At 40.8% G+C, this 12,026-nt stretch overlaps 2 protein-coding genes across 8 annotated transcripts; one reads left to right on the forward strand and one right to left on the reverse strand.

Moving 5' to 3' along the window:
- Positions 1-103: 103 nt before the first annotated feature.
- On the reverse strand, positions 104-5,933 carry ccdc61 (coiled-coil domain containing 61). Of its 6 annotated transcripts, none has more exons than XM_051402528.1 (13): positions 5,670-5,933; positions 4,281-4,432; positions 4,115-4,197; positions 3,392-3,552; positions 3,147-3,299; positions 2,863-3,070; positions 2,691-2,773; positions 2,336-2,553; positions 2,161-2,239; positions 1,867-2,064; positions 1,732-1,777; positions 1,395-1,461; positions 104-1,297 (listed from the first exon to the last, which is right to left on the reverse strand). In XM_051402528.1, exons 2-13 carry the CDS (start codon positions 4,426-4,428, stop codon positions 1,203-1,205), a joined length of 1,539 nt encoding a protein of 512 aa, XP_051258488.1. In that variant the 5' UTR covers positions 4,429-4,432; positions 5,670-5,933; the 3' UTR covers positions 104-1,202. The 6 variants fall into 6 exon arrangements, with proteins under 6 accessions (XP_051258488.1, XP_051258487.1, XP_051258485.1 ...); XM_051402527.1 differs by having other exon boundaries at positions 2,336-2,556; XM_051402525.1 differs by having other exon boundaries at positions 2,673-2,773.
- itpkca (inositol-trisphosphate 3-kinase Ca) lies at positions 5,100-11,995 on the forward strand. Of its 2 annotated transcripts, none has more exons than XM_051402531.1 (7): positions 5,100-5,222; positions 9,495-9,594; positions 9,735-9,948; positions 10,259-10,463; positions 10,592-10,693; positions 10,770-10,841; positions 10,985-11,995. In XM_051402531.1, the coding sequence occupies exons 1-7, from the start codon at positions 5,211-5,213 to the stop codon at positions 11,189-11,191; spliced, it is 912 nt and encodes a 303-aa protein (XP_051258491.1). In that variant the 5' UTR covers positions 5,100-5,210; the 3' UTR covers positions 11,192-11,995. The 2 variants fall into 2 exon arrangements, with proteins under 2 accessions (XP_051258491.1, XP_051258492.1); XM_051402532.1 differs by having other exon boundaries at positions 5,110-5,222; positions 9,458-9,594.
- The last annotated feature ends 31 nt before the right edge of the window (positions 11,996-12,026 follow it).

The following is a 12,026-nucleotide window of genomic DNA, read 5'->3' on the forward strand; positions in this document are numbered from 1 at the left end:
TTCAAGGTTTCCCACAGACTCCACTATAGCTGACACTAGAGCAAAGGAAAATAGTATGTAAAAAAACCTGTAAGGATCACAAAAAAAGCCTTTACACAGAGGATACGTTTGTTATAAATTATATTTTTAGGTGGTACAAAAAGGCATCAGACTGGGGAAAAAGTGAGTAACACGCACTTAACAGCAGTTTCATACAAAATTTGGCAGTTTTACTATCATAAAAAAGGTGTCAGTGTTCATACGGTACAAAAACCAACATAGATTACCAACACAGTCAATCCAAAACAGTGTGATGATGGGTATTGTTCCCTTACACAAATTGGGATTTATGGGATGTAACATCTAATGGAAAGTTGGTGCACTTAGGTTCAAACAGTAAAAAATGTTTAATGCAGTATGCGGATCAGTTAGTTAAAAAGTCAAACTACAAAAATGCACTGTAGAGTTTAAAGTCGAGCAGGAGAGAGAACATACATTACAAAATACAGATGGAAAATACAGACTTTGGCTGGAATGACATTTAACCACCAAATCCTATGACAAGCATGCAGTCAGTCATGTCCTCTAGTTGCTTATTGCCCTTCAGAGTAAACAAGATAGAGTGTGTCCCAGCATGCACTGGGTGGAAGAGACAACAGTCCATCACAGGTTTAACAGTCTATGGTTATGGATGTTTAACTTCAATGTGTTGAAAAAAGGTCGAGATGATGCACACACTCACAGGGAGAAAATTAATTCTTAGATAATCAACCATTTAAAAAAAAGGGATCTGGAGGATGAAAGAACACAACCCATACTGTCAATCATAACATCACATTTTTAAAAAAGGAAAGGAAAGAAAATATCAACAATCGGACTCACAGACTGAGGTACTGCCACATTTAACATCCATGTAACTAGATGGTGTAAAAAAGAAAGGATGACACTACACTCGACAGTCGTCTTTTAAATTAATTAATAAAAACTTGGCATATTAAAAAAAATAATAATTTTAGTCCACAAAAAAGTAGTCTTTCACAGTGATGATGGCTGTAGTTCCCTGAAGTCCTGGAAGGCTGATCCTCCAGAGGGACTTGTAGTCTCTTAAACGCTTCACGTGTCCCTCAGACTGTGCACAGTACACAAATAAAGAAAAAAAGATGGCCTGAGCTCCAAGCTGTGCAGTCGTCAGGTAACATATGCAGCAGGTTGTGCAGTGGTTGTTAGTGCCCTGTATCCAGGTCCCTCATGTATTCCTGAAGTGCCTGCAGCCTGGCATCAATCTCCGACAGCTCAGCACCAGTATCTACGGAGCACTCTGGGGTTGTAAAATCAGAATAAGATGTTGTGTGGATTTTAACCCAATTAAAATCATTCTACTGCAGCAAAAATGTAAAAGACTTGTGAGGAGTTACCTTTGTCATTCATTCTGTGTGATGGAGTACTGCATAGTGGTTTCCTGGTCAGAAGGCCTCCTCTAGACTAGAAACCGATACATCGCACATTAAAAAGATAAGGCGATAAGTGATATTTCATGTTTAATTATTGTCAAGAAAGCCCAAAATTAACAATGAACTGATTTTACAAAAGTTTTGCTTGTGCAGTTAGAGCTTCATATATTTAGCTTATTCCTCTTTTCAAGGCGATTTGTTGACGGTAGGAAAAACAGAATAATAAACCCAACCATATAATTTAAAAAACAAAAACAAATGAGAGAGCAGCAATTAAAAGTGTCCCAGTTACATTAATTACCATGTCACTCACCACACTGGGTCCATTGTAAGTCTGTTTTCTTCCTCTGTAAACACACACCAAAAGCAGACGTTCAAATGATCAGCTAAAACAATGGACAATTCAAAAAACCTGAATCTGAGGTAGTCCAATCACCTGAACAGAGTTTTGGCCATTTCCTCCATATCCACTAACGAGCTTTCAGAGGAGTTCCTGCTCCCTCTCCGCTCCACAGATAAACTCCTGCCTCTGCTGCCAGACCGGGACATCTGAGGATAGGCCTCTCTGGAACGTGAACGCCCCCTCTCTGGGACAATGGGTGACGTCAGCATGTCCCTACGTACCTTCCTCTGTCTGACACAGAAAACGGGGTTAAAACTGTTGTTCGCAGCAGATACAAACACTGGCGTGCTGTCAGAGGACATTGCAGGAAAATTAATGGAAACCAACTTTTTGACTTCTGCCTCTTTCAGCCTTCGCTGTCTGTCCTGGATATAAGCAGTTGGGTCAAAGCGGGGTACGCGTGAACCTTTAAGAGAGCAGGTGGGGTTATTGAGATCAAACACAGAATCACATTTAGAATATTAGAAATAATATCTAACTACATCGCGAGCAGAGCTGGTACCGGTGGGAGAGGGTGACGGCCTGGGTATGCGAGCGCGTGGTCCTGAGGAATCTGCTCTTCTTCCTCTTTCCTCTGACCTTTGCCCTCTGTCCTCCATCCGTTCTCTGGAACCCGACCGAGTCCTGACCGTCCCGTACCCCGTCCTCCTCTCGCGGGAGAGAGAGCGATAGACCTCCCCGTCAACCCGAGAGCCGATGTGAGCAGACACAGGAGTCACTCTGCTGCAGACACAGAAAAAGGGGTGTGCACTAAGTAGGTCAATAAAACTCAGATTGTAAATGTTCACTCCAGATTGTAAGCGAATGAATGAAAGAGAGAGAAAGTAAAGATATAGTACACGCTTAGATTGTCTAACCCTCTCCGTAGTAACGCCAGTTCATTGGTGAGACTCTTGACACGAACGCGGAGAGCGCACTCTGAAGCTCTCAGCTCCTCCAACTAGCCAACACAGGGGAGAAAAAGGTTAAAACCAGCTCAGTAACAAAAGGCCTGCTAGTTCAATACTTTGAGGAGCAGAAGAGGTGCACCTGCTCGCACAGGAGTCGCTGCTCCTGGCATCTCTTGCTCGCTGAGCGTTGACTTTTGGCCCTCTCCTTTACAAGCTGCTCCTCCAGCGTCCTCACCACATCTCTGACCCTCCAGTCCTCTTGTCCAGGTGCGGAACTGCTTCCACCGATCTGCAGCCGCTCCAGGACCTTAGCCATGGCCTCCTTTTCTTCTTTCACCAGAGCCAGCCTTGAAAAAAGTAGGAGACATCAAAAAGTGTCCTACATCGTATTGGTCACGGTGACGGAGATTAGGTGCAACCTACTCTGCTCGTAGCCGCTGTACTTCTAGCTCTGCAGATTTGTTAACTCCATGAGAGGTGACAGTGCTGAGCTCAGCCCGCAGAGCTCTGACTTCCTTCTGCAGGGCAGCTGGGTCAGGTTTACCCACATAGGGCAGTGGTAAAGGGTAGTGTATCCTACAAATAGAAGACAGTCAGCAATTCACAACCGTTATTACCTCTGACATAACCAAAATACTAAGAAACTTAATGCAATGTATGAGACAAACCTGTCAAACTCCACAGTGTATATGAGGATTAGATATCTTTTGGCAGTGAGAGCAGATGATTGCTGATGGCCGCGAGGTCGACTGACCACTCCTGCCTTCCTGTTGCGTAGCAGCTCCAGGTCAGCATAGGTCAGGAGGTCAAGCGTAACAGAATCACTCATCTGCAGAAACAGCTCATGTTAACTGTGCAGTATCAGAAATAAAGCAGACTTCATAGCCAACAACTTGGGAAATTACTACACTTACAAACTCAAACTAAACAATAACAATTGTGTATTTTTGTCCTCTGAGAATCCTGAATCTAATGTGATATTAAGTTGTTTTTGTGGTCTACGTAATGCTTTGGTTTTAGCCTAAAACTTCCTGACAGACAGGACTGATGCTGGTTGAATCAGCACACACACAAGTCTGTCTGTGCTTGTACTGGATGTGTATGACAGTTCAGTTGAGACCAATTTCTAAATGTACACACATTTCCTCCAGGCTCTCCCCTTTTGGCCCCCTGTTCCTGTGTATTAATGAAAAGAAGAGGAGGAATGACACAACTCGGGATAACTGTGCATTTTTCACTCAAGTGGAAACATTGAACTCGAATGAATGAGTCTCGCTTTAGCTCACACAGCCTCGAGCGAATCTGTGTCGGTTCACATCTTTCTAGTGACTTTGTATGCATTTGTGCCATCTCTACATCCCCCCCCCATTGAAGTGCACCTTCAAACACACCTTTCTAACAGCTGATTCCAACATGCTACAGAAAATGGGAAACTGTTTGAAGTTGCCAGTTTTGCGAGTGAGGTCCTCAATGTCTGAAAAAAAGAATAAAAGAGTGTGAGTTAGACTATTTGTGCCTGTGGTGACATTTAATCTATTATAAATGTATGCTACTTACATGCTGGATCAAAGTCCCCCCTCCACTGATCTGCTGTCGCTGAGTCAGAGATTTCGACAATCAGCAGACCCTTGTCCACCTCTATCTTCACAGAGAACTCCACTCCTCGAAATACTATATCCTCCATCACCTCACAGCCCTCCTCCATCGCTCTGGGAGAAAGAGAAATCAAATATTCTTAGGAATTAGGAACAACTGGAGTCAACTGACTGAACTCCTATAGTAAAAAAAAACCCAAAACAACGCAGGTGGGTTTAATGTTAGTGGACAATTTTACAAGCTTTTGATGCCAGAGGAACAAACACGATCTAATATCTGATAACCCTGAACGGTCAGTGCGTGTCTCATAGTGTGGTGGGGGTTTAGGATTCAGATCTCTTCAGACCAGACAGAGCCATGAAGATCAAACCAAACATCTTCACACATTTTTGACAAATCCAAACCTGATTCCCTATATATCTGAACAGGTTAACAAGGGAAATCTGAATGGACACAACAGTAGTCTGAGAGAAACAACCCAAAACGTCCTGTACTGTACCCACAGAAAAGTGTGTTAAATCTGTATTACATTCAGATTTTGTATTCACTTTGATATTAAAGATTACATTTTGTTAAGCGTAATAGCCTTGTTGTAAAGGCACACATGGAGGTATAGCCACTATATAGAAAATGATAACGTTATATATGTGTATATCTGGGGTAAGCTAAGTGCCACTGTTGTTAGTATATTGATTAATATATTGATTAATATAGTCATTGTTACTCTAGCTTTTCCCCCTGCTGTATTTCACCTGGCCCACCTCACACCCACCGCGGGGGGCGGTAGCGAGCCGACCGAGGGCATTTTAAAAGGTGTCATCGTTTTTATTGGAAAAAGTTGTGGTTGGTGGGTCAAATCATACGCGGGGGACACGGCAGATGTCTTAAGTCATGTTTTACGAGGTGAGTTATCAACCGTGTCTCTGTTTTTGTTGTTGTTGATGCGTTACGGTGCTGTGAGATTTCGCGCTTGACTTCACTTTCTCCGGTGCAGAGTGAGAGAGACGATCCGCGTTAAACCTCATCTTTCTCGGTAACGTTAGCGACAAGCTCAGAAAACACCACGCACACAGGGGTGGGACTGTTTGACTAGTTTCACGTTAAGTTTAAAAAGGTCGGCTGTGTCGGTAACTGCGGGTTTCTGAAATAAAACTAACGCCGCTCTACTTCTCGGTCATTAGATCCGCTAGCGAGAGTTAACATCTCCGGTAACTGACCATCGTTAGCTGGGGTTAGCTAGCACGGACATTACCGCTAGTTAGTTAGTTAACTAGTTAGTTAGCGCCGGGTTTAACTAGCAGCTAGCTAACCGACCATCCCCATGGAAACCAAACAACTAGTTAACGTTACCTTTGGTTGCTGTAACGATCCTTAATGAGGGAAGTTGTCAACACATAGCTGCTCGTTGAGGGGGGGCAAAACAAAAACACAGCGGGTGCGTTAGCTTGGTGAAGCCAGAAACAGCTGGCGGCTCGACTGGTGAGTTAGTACAATACAGTCCTAAACCATTTGTAAGCTACCGGCACCGTGGAGACTGGGGCGGTTCAACAACCGGGAACCGTTAAATTCTTCTTCTTCTCTTTGCTCTGCTGACTCTTCCTCGACCGGAGTTTGTGACGGAGGCTCGACGCCTCTCCGGTGTGTCGCTGCCCTCCACCGGTAGACCGCGGACCTTCACGGCTCACATATCAGGGCTGTATGGAAGACCATTTCAGCCAATGTGACGGGAAAAAACATTTTTCAACTCATTATAATGAGAAACTATCTCAATATTTTGATTTAATTAAAATAAAACAATTTAATTAGAATAGACCTGTGTGTTGTTTCCTCATATGCTCCAAAGCAACAGAGGCAAGTGAATGAGACAATGTTTGGCAGACCAAATTAATACTGTCATTAAAGACTACTTTAGACATGGAGACATACAGGAAGCTTTATTTATCCCCAGGGAAATTACTGTGCAACAGTTTCAATACAAAGGTGGTAAAGTAAAGTACTACAGGGTTAGAGTAAAAATAAGCTAACATAAAATAAAATAAAATAAAACAAAATAAAATAAAGTAAAAATAAAATAAAGGCTAACATAAAATAAATCAAACAATTAACTAAATGCCACAAAACGTGAGCACTTACAGGTAACATAAGTAGAAGAAACTAAATGTGACAAAGTGCAACAAAAATTCCAGTTAAACGTAGGTACAGTATATACAATATACAACAATGCGCACCGTGCAGTTTAGCAGCAAAAATTGAAATAAAATAAGTACAAACTAAGTAAGTGATAAGGAGCGATTGGATAAAGTGGTAACAGTGGTAAAAGTGAAAAAAATTGTAGCAGCATTTGTTAGCACGAGGGTCATTGTTGGTTGTGTATGCTTCCAGCAGTACCATTTTTCTTGAGAAGCCATCTATGCAACCACTGATACATATGCCACAAGGCTTTAATTTGTCAGACCCATCTATATGCCATACGTAGTTTGCCCCACGACTGACATACGTATGCTTTCTCTCTAGGGTCCGGAGACTTGGTTTAATATCATGTGATTCCTCCAAAACCGCTAAAATCTCCCGATTTGTGAATCCATGTCTAAAGTAGTCTTTAATGACAGTATCCATTTGGTCTGCCACACTTTGTTTCATTCACTTGCTTTTGTTGCTTTGGAGCATATGAGGAAACAACACACAGGCCTATTCTAATTTAGGCTTTGTCATTATATTGAGATACCAAAATAATGAGAAAGTATCTCATTATAATGACTTAAAGAATCCGTTTTGTCCTGTCACATTGTGGGAAATGGGTTTCCATAGTGCTGGGCTGGTTACTCAAAACATTTAATTCTTGTAATTATTCAATCATTCTTTGTAATTAACTTCTGCAACACCACAATCTTAAACTCATTACTATTTATTTTCTGTCAGCACATACTGTGGAATATGTTTACATTTACTTTGTATATAGGTTCTGATTATCTTATTATATCTCTCTTATGTGTATATATATATATACATTTCTATTCTATATATTGTGTTAGATATTGTAATATAAGTATTATTTATATTCTTTAACATTGTGTGAGTAGAACAACTGTAACAAACAAATTTCCCCCTGATGATCAATAAGGTATTTCTGATTCTGACAATACATTCTTCATTACTCTTTTAAAAAGTAGTATAATTACTTTACTCATTACTCCCTGCCAACAATCATTAGTTACACTACTAGTTATATTACTGTTCTGCAAAGATTTGGTAATTGTGTCCTTTATCCCCAAAATTCTGACTTTTAAAATAATTAAAATCCAGTTTTGTTTGTTAAAGTCAAAGTAATGTTTCCATCTTTCAAATTAATTTCCTCCACAATTACAAAAATGAATCCAAGGATGTGATTGTTTGGTGGATTTTTCAAATCAGTAGAGGGTGACAACAAAAGTAATATTGTAACTTTAATATTATTACTGAAATTCATGTGTAATTAGTTACACTACTAGTTACTGGGAAAAGTAATAGTATTACTAGTAATGAGTTACTGCCCAAAACTGGTAGCAATATAACAATGTCAATTCTACATTATCAGTAAAAGTCCTGCATTCAAAGAGCGTTAAACAAAATACTCAAACAATATTACTTAAGTACAAACATCTCAGTATAGTCAGGAAAATGTATTAAAGTATTAATTATGTATTAAAAGTACTCAATGCAGAAATATCTCCCATGTGAAAGTTATACTGTTCTATATTATATCATTAGATTATCATTACTCAAACTTTATTGTTGACGTTGGTTGAGGTGGAGGTAATTTTTAACTATTTCATCCACTAATGATTATGGATTTATTATTGATTAATCTGCTGATTACTTTCAGCTTGGTTTGTAAAAAGAAATGAATGAAATAAATGATAAATGCTCTCACAATTACCGGACCAAAGTGACACAGTGCTTGTTTTGTCCAACCAAAAGTCTAAACCTCACAATTATCACAAAAATAAAACACTCGTCATTTGACCAATTGATATTTTCTAAACTGATCACCGCTGTGTAGGGAAAACCATGATCTGCGAAGTAACTATACTAGCTGGAGCTGTCAAATAAATATAAAAGGTATTGGAAATTCCTACGATACTGCTAAAATGTAAATAAATGTAAAATAAATTACATGGTATCAGGTGTCAAGGACTATGTGTGTGCACCAGCCTGATACCACATAATTTATTAGCCCCGAAACAGGACCCAGCTGGTTCCCAGCAGAGTCTGACACCTTTTTGGTACTCGGCCAATATGCGAAGTTCAGGTATCGGAATCGAATCGAAAATGATATCGGAACATCTCTAAATATTTTCCTCCAGAATGTAGTGGAGAAGAAGTATAAGGTAACGTCTAAGTAAACTACAAATACCTTTTTAAAATGTAGTGTAGTGGTAGATACTTTCCTCTACAAATGAAACTGTAGATGTCTTGGGTATAAAATGCACATCTCCCATGATACGTTATGATATTCTAACTCACCTTGAATAATCTCGTTTGTGTGACCTGCAGCCAGGAAGGAAGATACAACAGCTGCAGTTAATTCAAACCAGTACTGCTGGATTAATATATCATTTATAACGATAAACAGACAAAACCAAGCATCTCTTCATAGTTGTGAAGCTGTTACCAGTGAATGATTTTAGTATATTAAAATTATAATAGTAGACACATTTTACTCCTCTCGACAAACTGATTTACATAATTATGCGAGCACTACATTTTTAACATAATTTCAAACCCTGGAACCAACTTCCATGTTGAAATCGTCAGTATCTGTGTGTTCAGCCGTCCACCGTTGGGTTAAGCTGTTAAAAGTGGTTTTCAGTAGAAAACAAGCATCTCCTGTAAATGTTTAATAAACCTGTTGCACATGATCAGAGCTGACCCTGTCCTCTGCGAGTCTTCACTCAGTCTTGGTTAGGGGCTGTTTCCACGGAGACGTTGTTCATCCATTAGGTCTGAAGTCTGAGGTCTGAGGTCCCTGCTGTCTGAAGACGCACAAAAACACAGGCAGCAGAGGAGAGTGACCTGGTGTGTGTGTGTGTGTGTGTGTGTGTGTGTGTGTGTGTGTGTGTGTGTGTGTGTGTGTGTGTGTGTGTGTATGTGTGATAAAGAATGACAGGCTGAGGTTTTTTTGGTCTTCCGATGCAGAACTCCGCATGGAAGACGCACAAAATCTGCGGGACTTCATCTCTCCTTCCTATGACTCCTAAGAAACCTCAGCAGTGGCTGCAAGTGGTCGGACATGCAGGTTTGTTTGTGTAGTCTCACATGTCTTTTATTTTGCTCCTCAGCTAATTCTGACAAAAAAATAAAATATTCACAGGGGTAAGTAATGTAGTGAATATTGCTTTCCGCTGAATGTTCTTTTCCTTTGCTTCGTCTTCGCAGGGAGCTTTCATGTTGGGGATTATGGTACACTGCTGAAGAGGTTTTGTAAGGGGGAGCAACAATGCTACCTCAGGCTGATGGAGGACGCTCTGAGTCCCTTTGTTCCAGCCTACCACGGTGTGGTGCAGCGGGACGAGCAGGATTACAACATGATGGATAACTTGCTGACCCATTTCAGCACACCTGCCATCATGGACTGCAAGATGGGCAGTCGGTAAGTTTTAATAGGGCAGGTTTTGTCACTGAGAGCAGTTGAATGAGGCATATTTGAAGAAAACATAATTATTTAGTCATAGAATTGGCATAAGAAAATAATAAATTGTGTTTCAAATAGACCATCAACTTATTTACAATGCTCAGTTCAGGCTCAAACACATTTAGAGGCTTAATACAACACCTGTAAATTTAAACATTAGCATCTTAAAGCATAATGTTTCTCTTTGAAGCTTTGTTTTTTCACAGTAAAAGTAACCCTTTAATGTGCTCTAGTCACAATAAAGACCACAAGGCTCCGTCCTTCACAGCACATACCTCGAGGAGGAGCTGCTGATGGCACGAGAACGCCCCCAGCCTCGTAACGACATGTATGAGAAGATGGTGGCTGTGGACCCAGAGGCCCCAACAGTCCAGGAGCGAGCCCAGCAGGCAGTGCTGAAAACCAGGTACATGCAGTGGAGGGAGACGCTGAGCTCCACAACAACTCTGGGTTTCCGTATTGAAGGATTCAGGGTAAGCTCCGAGGTTCTGGTCAAAGATGGTTGTGTCAGGTCATTAATACATGCTACTACTCTATGTTCATAGTCTGATAGCTGCAGATTTAACATTATAACGCTGTGAAATGTTCATTTCCTGTGCAGAAGGCAAATGAAGAATGTCACACAAACTTCAAAAGGACCAAAAGCAGAGATCAAGTGATGGAAGCACTTAACAACTTTGTTGAGTCCAATACACACATTGTGGTGAGTATCACCGGCTTCCATTTACTCGTAATCAGTTTTTTCTTTGTTCTTGTAAGTCTTGTCTCTTTCCCTTCAGTGGGGCTATCTGAGACGGTTGAAGCAATTGCGGCAGGTCTTGGAGACGTCAGATTTCTTCCGAGCACATGAGGTTAGATGTGTTTGTTAAACTGTGTGGTAGATGTTCAAATCTATGTTCCCTACTGTTGTTGGATGGTGTAGGCAGGCTCAGGCTGATAATATAGCACATTTGTGCAGTGGTGGAGCCTTTTTTTAACAACTGTATCCCTGCAGGTTGTGGGCAGTTCTTTACTGTTTGTACACGACTGGACAGGCCAAACAGGAGTCTGGATGATTGACTTTGGAAAGACCATGGCCTTGCCGTCACACCTCACCGTGGACCACCGCACTCCCTGGGTAGAGGGCAATCGTGAAGATGGCTATCTGTGGGGTCTGGACAACCTCATTGACATACTGGCCAATATGCTGCCACTGACCTGAACGCCACTCAAAATGTGTGGAAATGTACTCTCAGTCCTTCCTTCACCACTCATAAGTGAATGACTGCAGATGCACTGGTTTCTGAAATGGTTATTGTGGGAATAAGCTGAAAATAGGAAGGCGTAAAAAAAAAGAAAAAATGGAGGATGTGATTGATTATAATAATAACACATTTTGCAAGATGTGTTATCAAGTAAATACTTTGCAGAACAGATTTATTTTCATTAAATCAGTCCCTCAATTTAATTTAACGCAGATTCAACCAATCCCTGTGAGTTCTCATTGTGATTTTATTCTCACTGGAACAAGTTGCCTCTGATTTTTAATGAATTGTAAAATTTTAAAAAACAAAACAACTATTGTTCAATTTACAATTTTCACTTTCTCCCACAATTTGATAGCCAAAAAATACCATCACAAGTTTTTTGGAAAAGCTCCCGTGAAATCAGGCATTTGAGGCTGCAACAATCCCCAAAAAGGCCCAAGAAACCCTGGAGGGACTGGTAAATTAGGCCCACAACACGGCTCAAAAGGGCATTGGAGATTTGTGGACTCTCTGAGCAACCTGAGCCTTTTAAAGTTTGACCACTACATAGACATACAACACTAAGCTTACCTTGTAAGAGCCAAAGACAGTCTCAGTTTTCAGTCTCAGCAGGTCTGACCCGACCGTCTTGTGAGGACCTGCTCATTATTTTAGTAAAAACATGACACTAGCAATTATAAGCCAAAGATATGGCTGCCACCTCTGACTCGAGATGATCAGTAATGTCACACTGTGTCATTAAATTGGTGCTAAAACTATGATCCTGAAAAGTGGACTTTTTTTTTCCTC

Source organism: Dicentrarchus labrax, unplaced genomic scaffold (assembly GCF_905237075.1).
Source record: "Dicentrarchus labrax unplaced genomic scaffold, dlabrax2021, whole genome shotgun sequence".
In the NCBI taxonomy this organism is placed as follows: Eukaryota; Metazoa; Chordata; class Actinopteri; family Moronidae; genus Dicentrarchus; species Dicentrarchus labrax.

Excerpts from the sequence above, each read along its gene's own strand:
- ccdc61 (XM_051402523.1), bottom strand. The coding sequence starts at position 4,428 with ATGGAGGAGGGCTGTGAGGTGATGGAGGATATAGTATTTCGAGGAGTG. Across the intron at positions 2,065-2,160 it reads AAAGAGGCAGAAGTCAAAAA|ACAGAGGAAGGTACGTAGGG; the intron begins GTTGGTTTCCAT and ends TTTCTGTGTCAG. Across the intron at positions 1,778-1,866 it reads ATGGCCAAAACTCTGTTCAG|AGGAAGAAAACAGACTTACA; the intron begins GTGATTGGACTA and ends GTGTGTTTACAG.
- itpkca (XM_051402531.1), top strand. Across the intron at positions 9,949-10,258 it reads GACTGCAAGATGGGCAGTCG|CACATACCTCGAGGAGGAGC; the intron begins GTAAGTTTTAAT and ends CGTCCTTCACAG. Across the intron at positions 10,694-10,769 it reads AGTCCAATACACACATTGTG|TGGGGCTATCTGAGACGGTT; the intron begins GTGAGTATCACC and ends CTTTCCCTTCAG.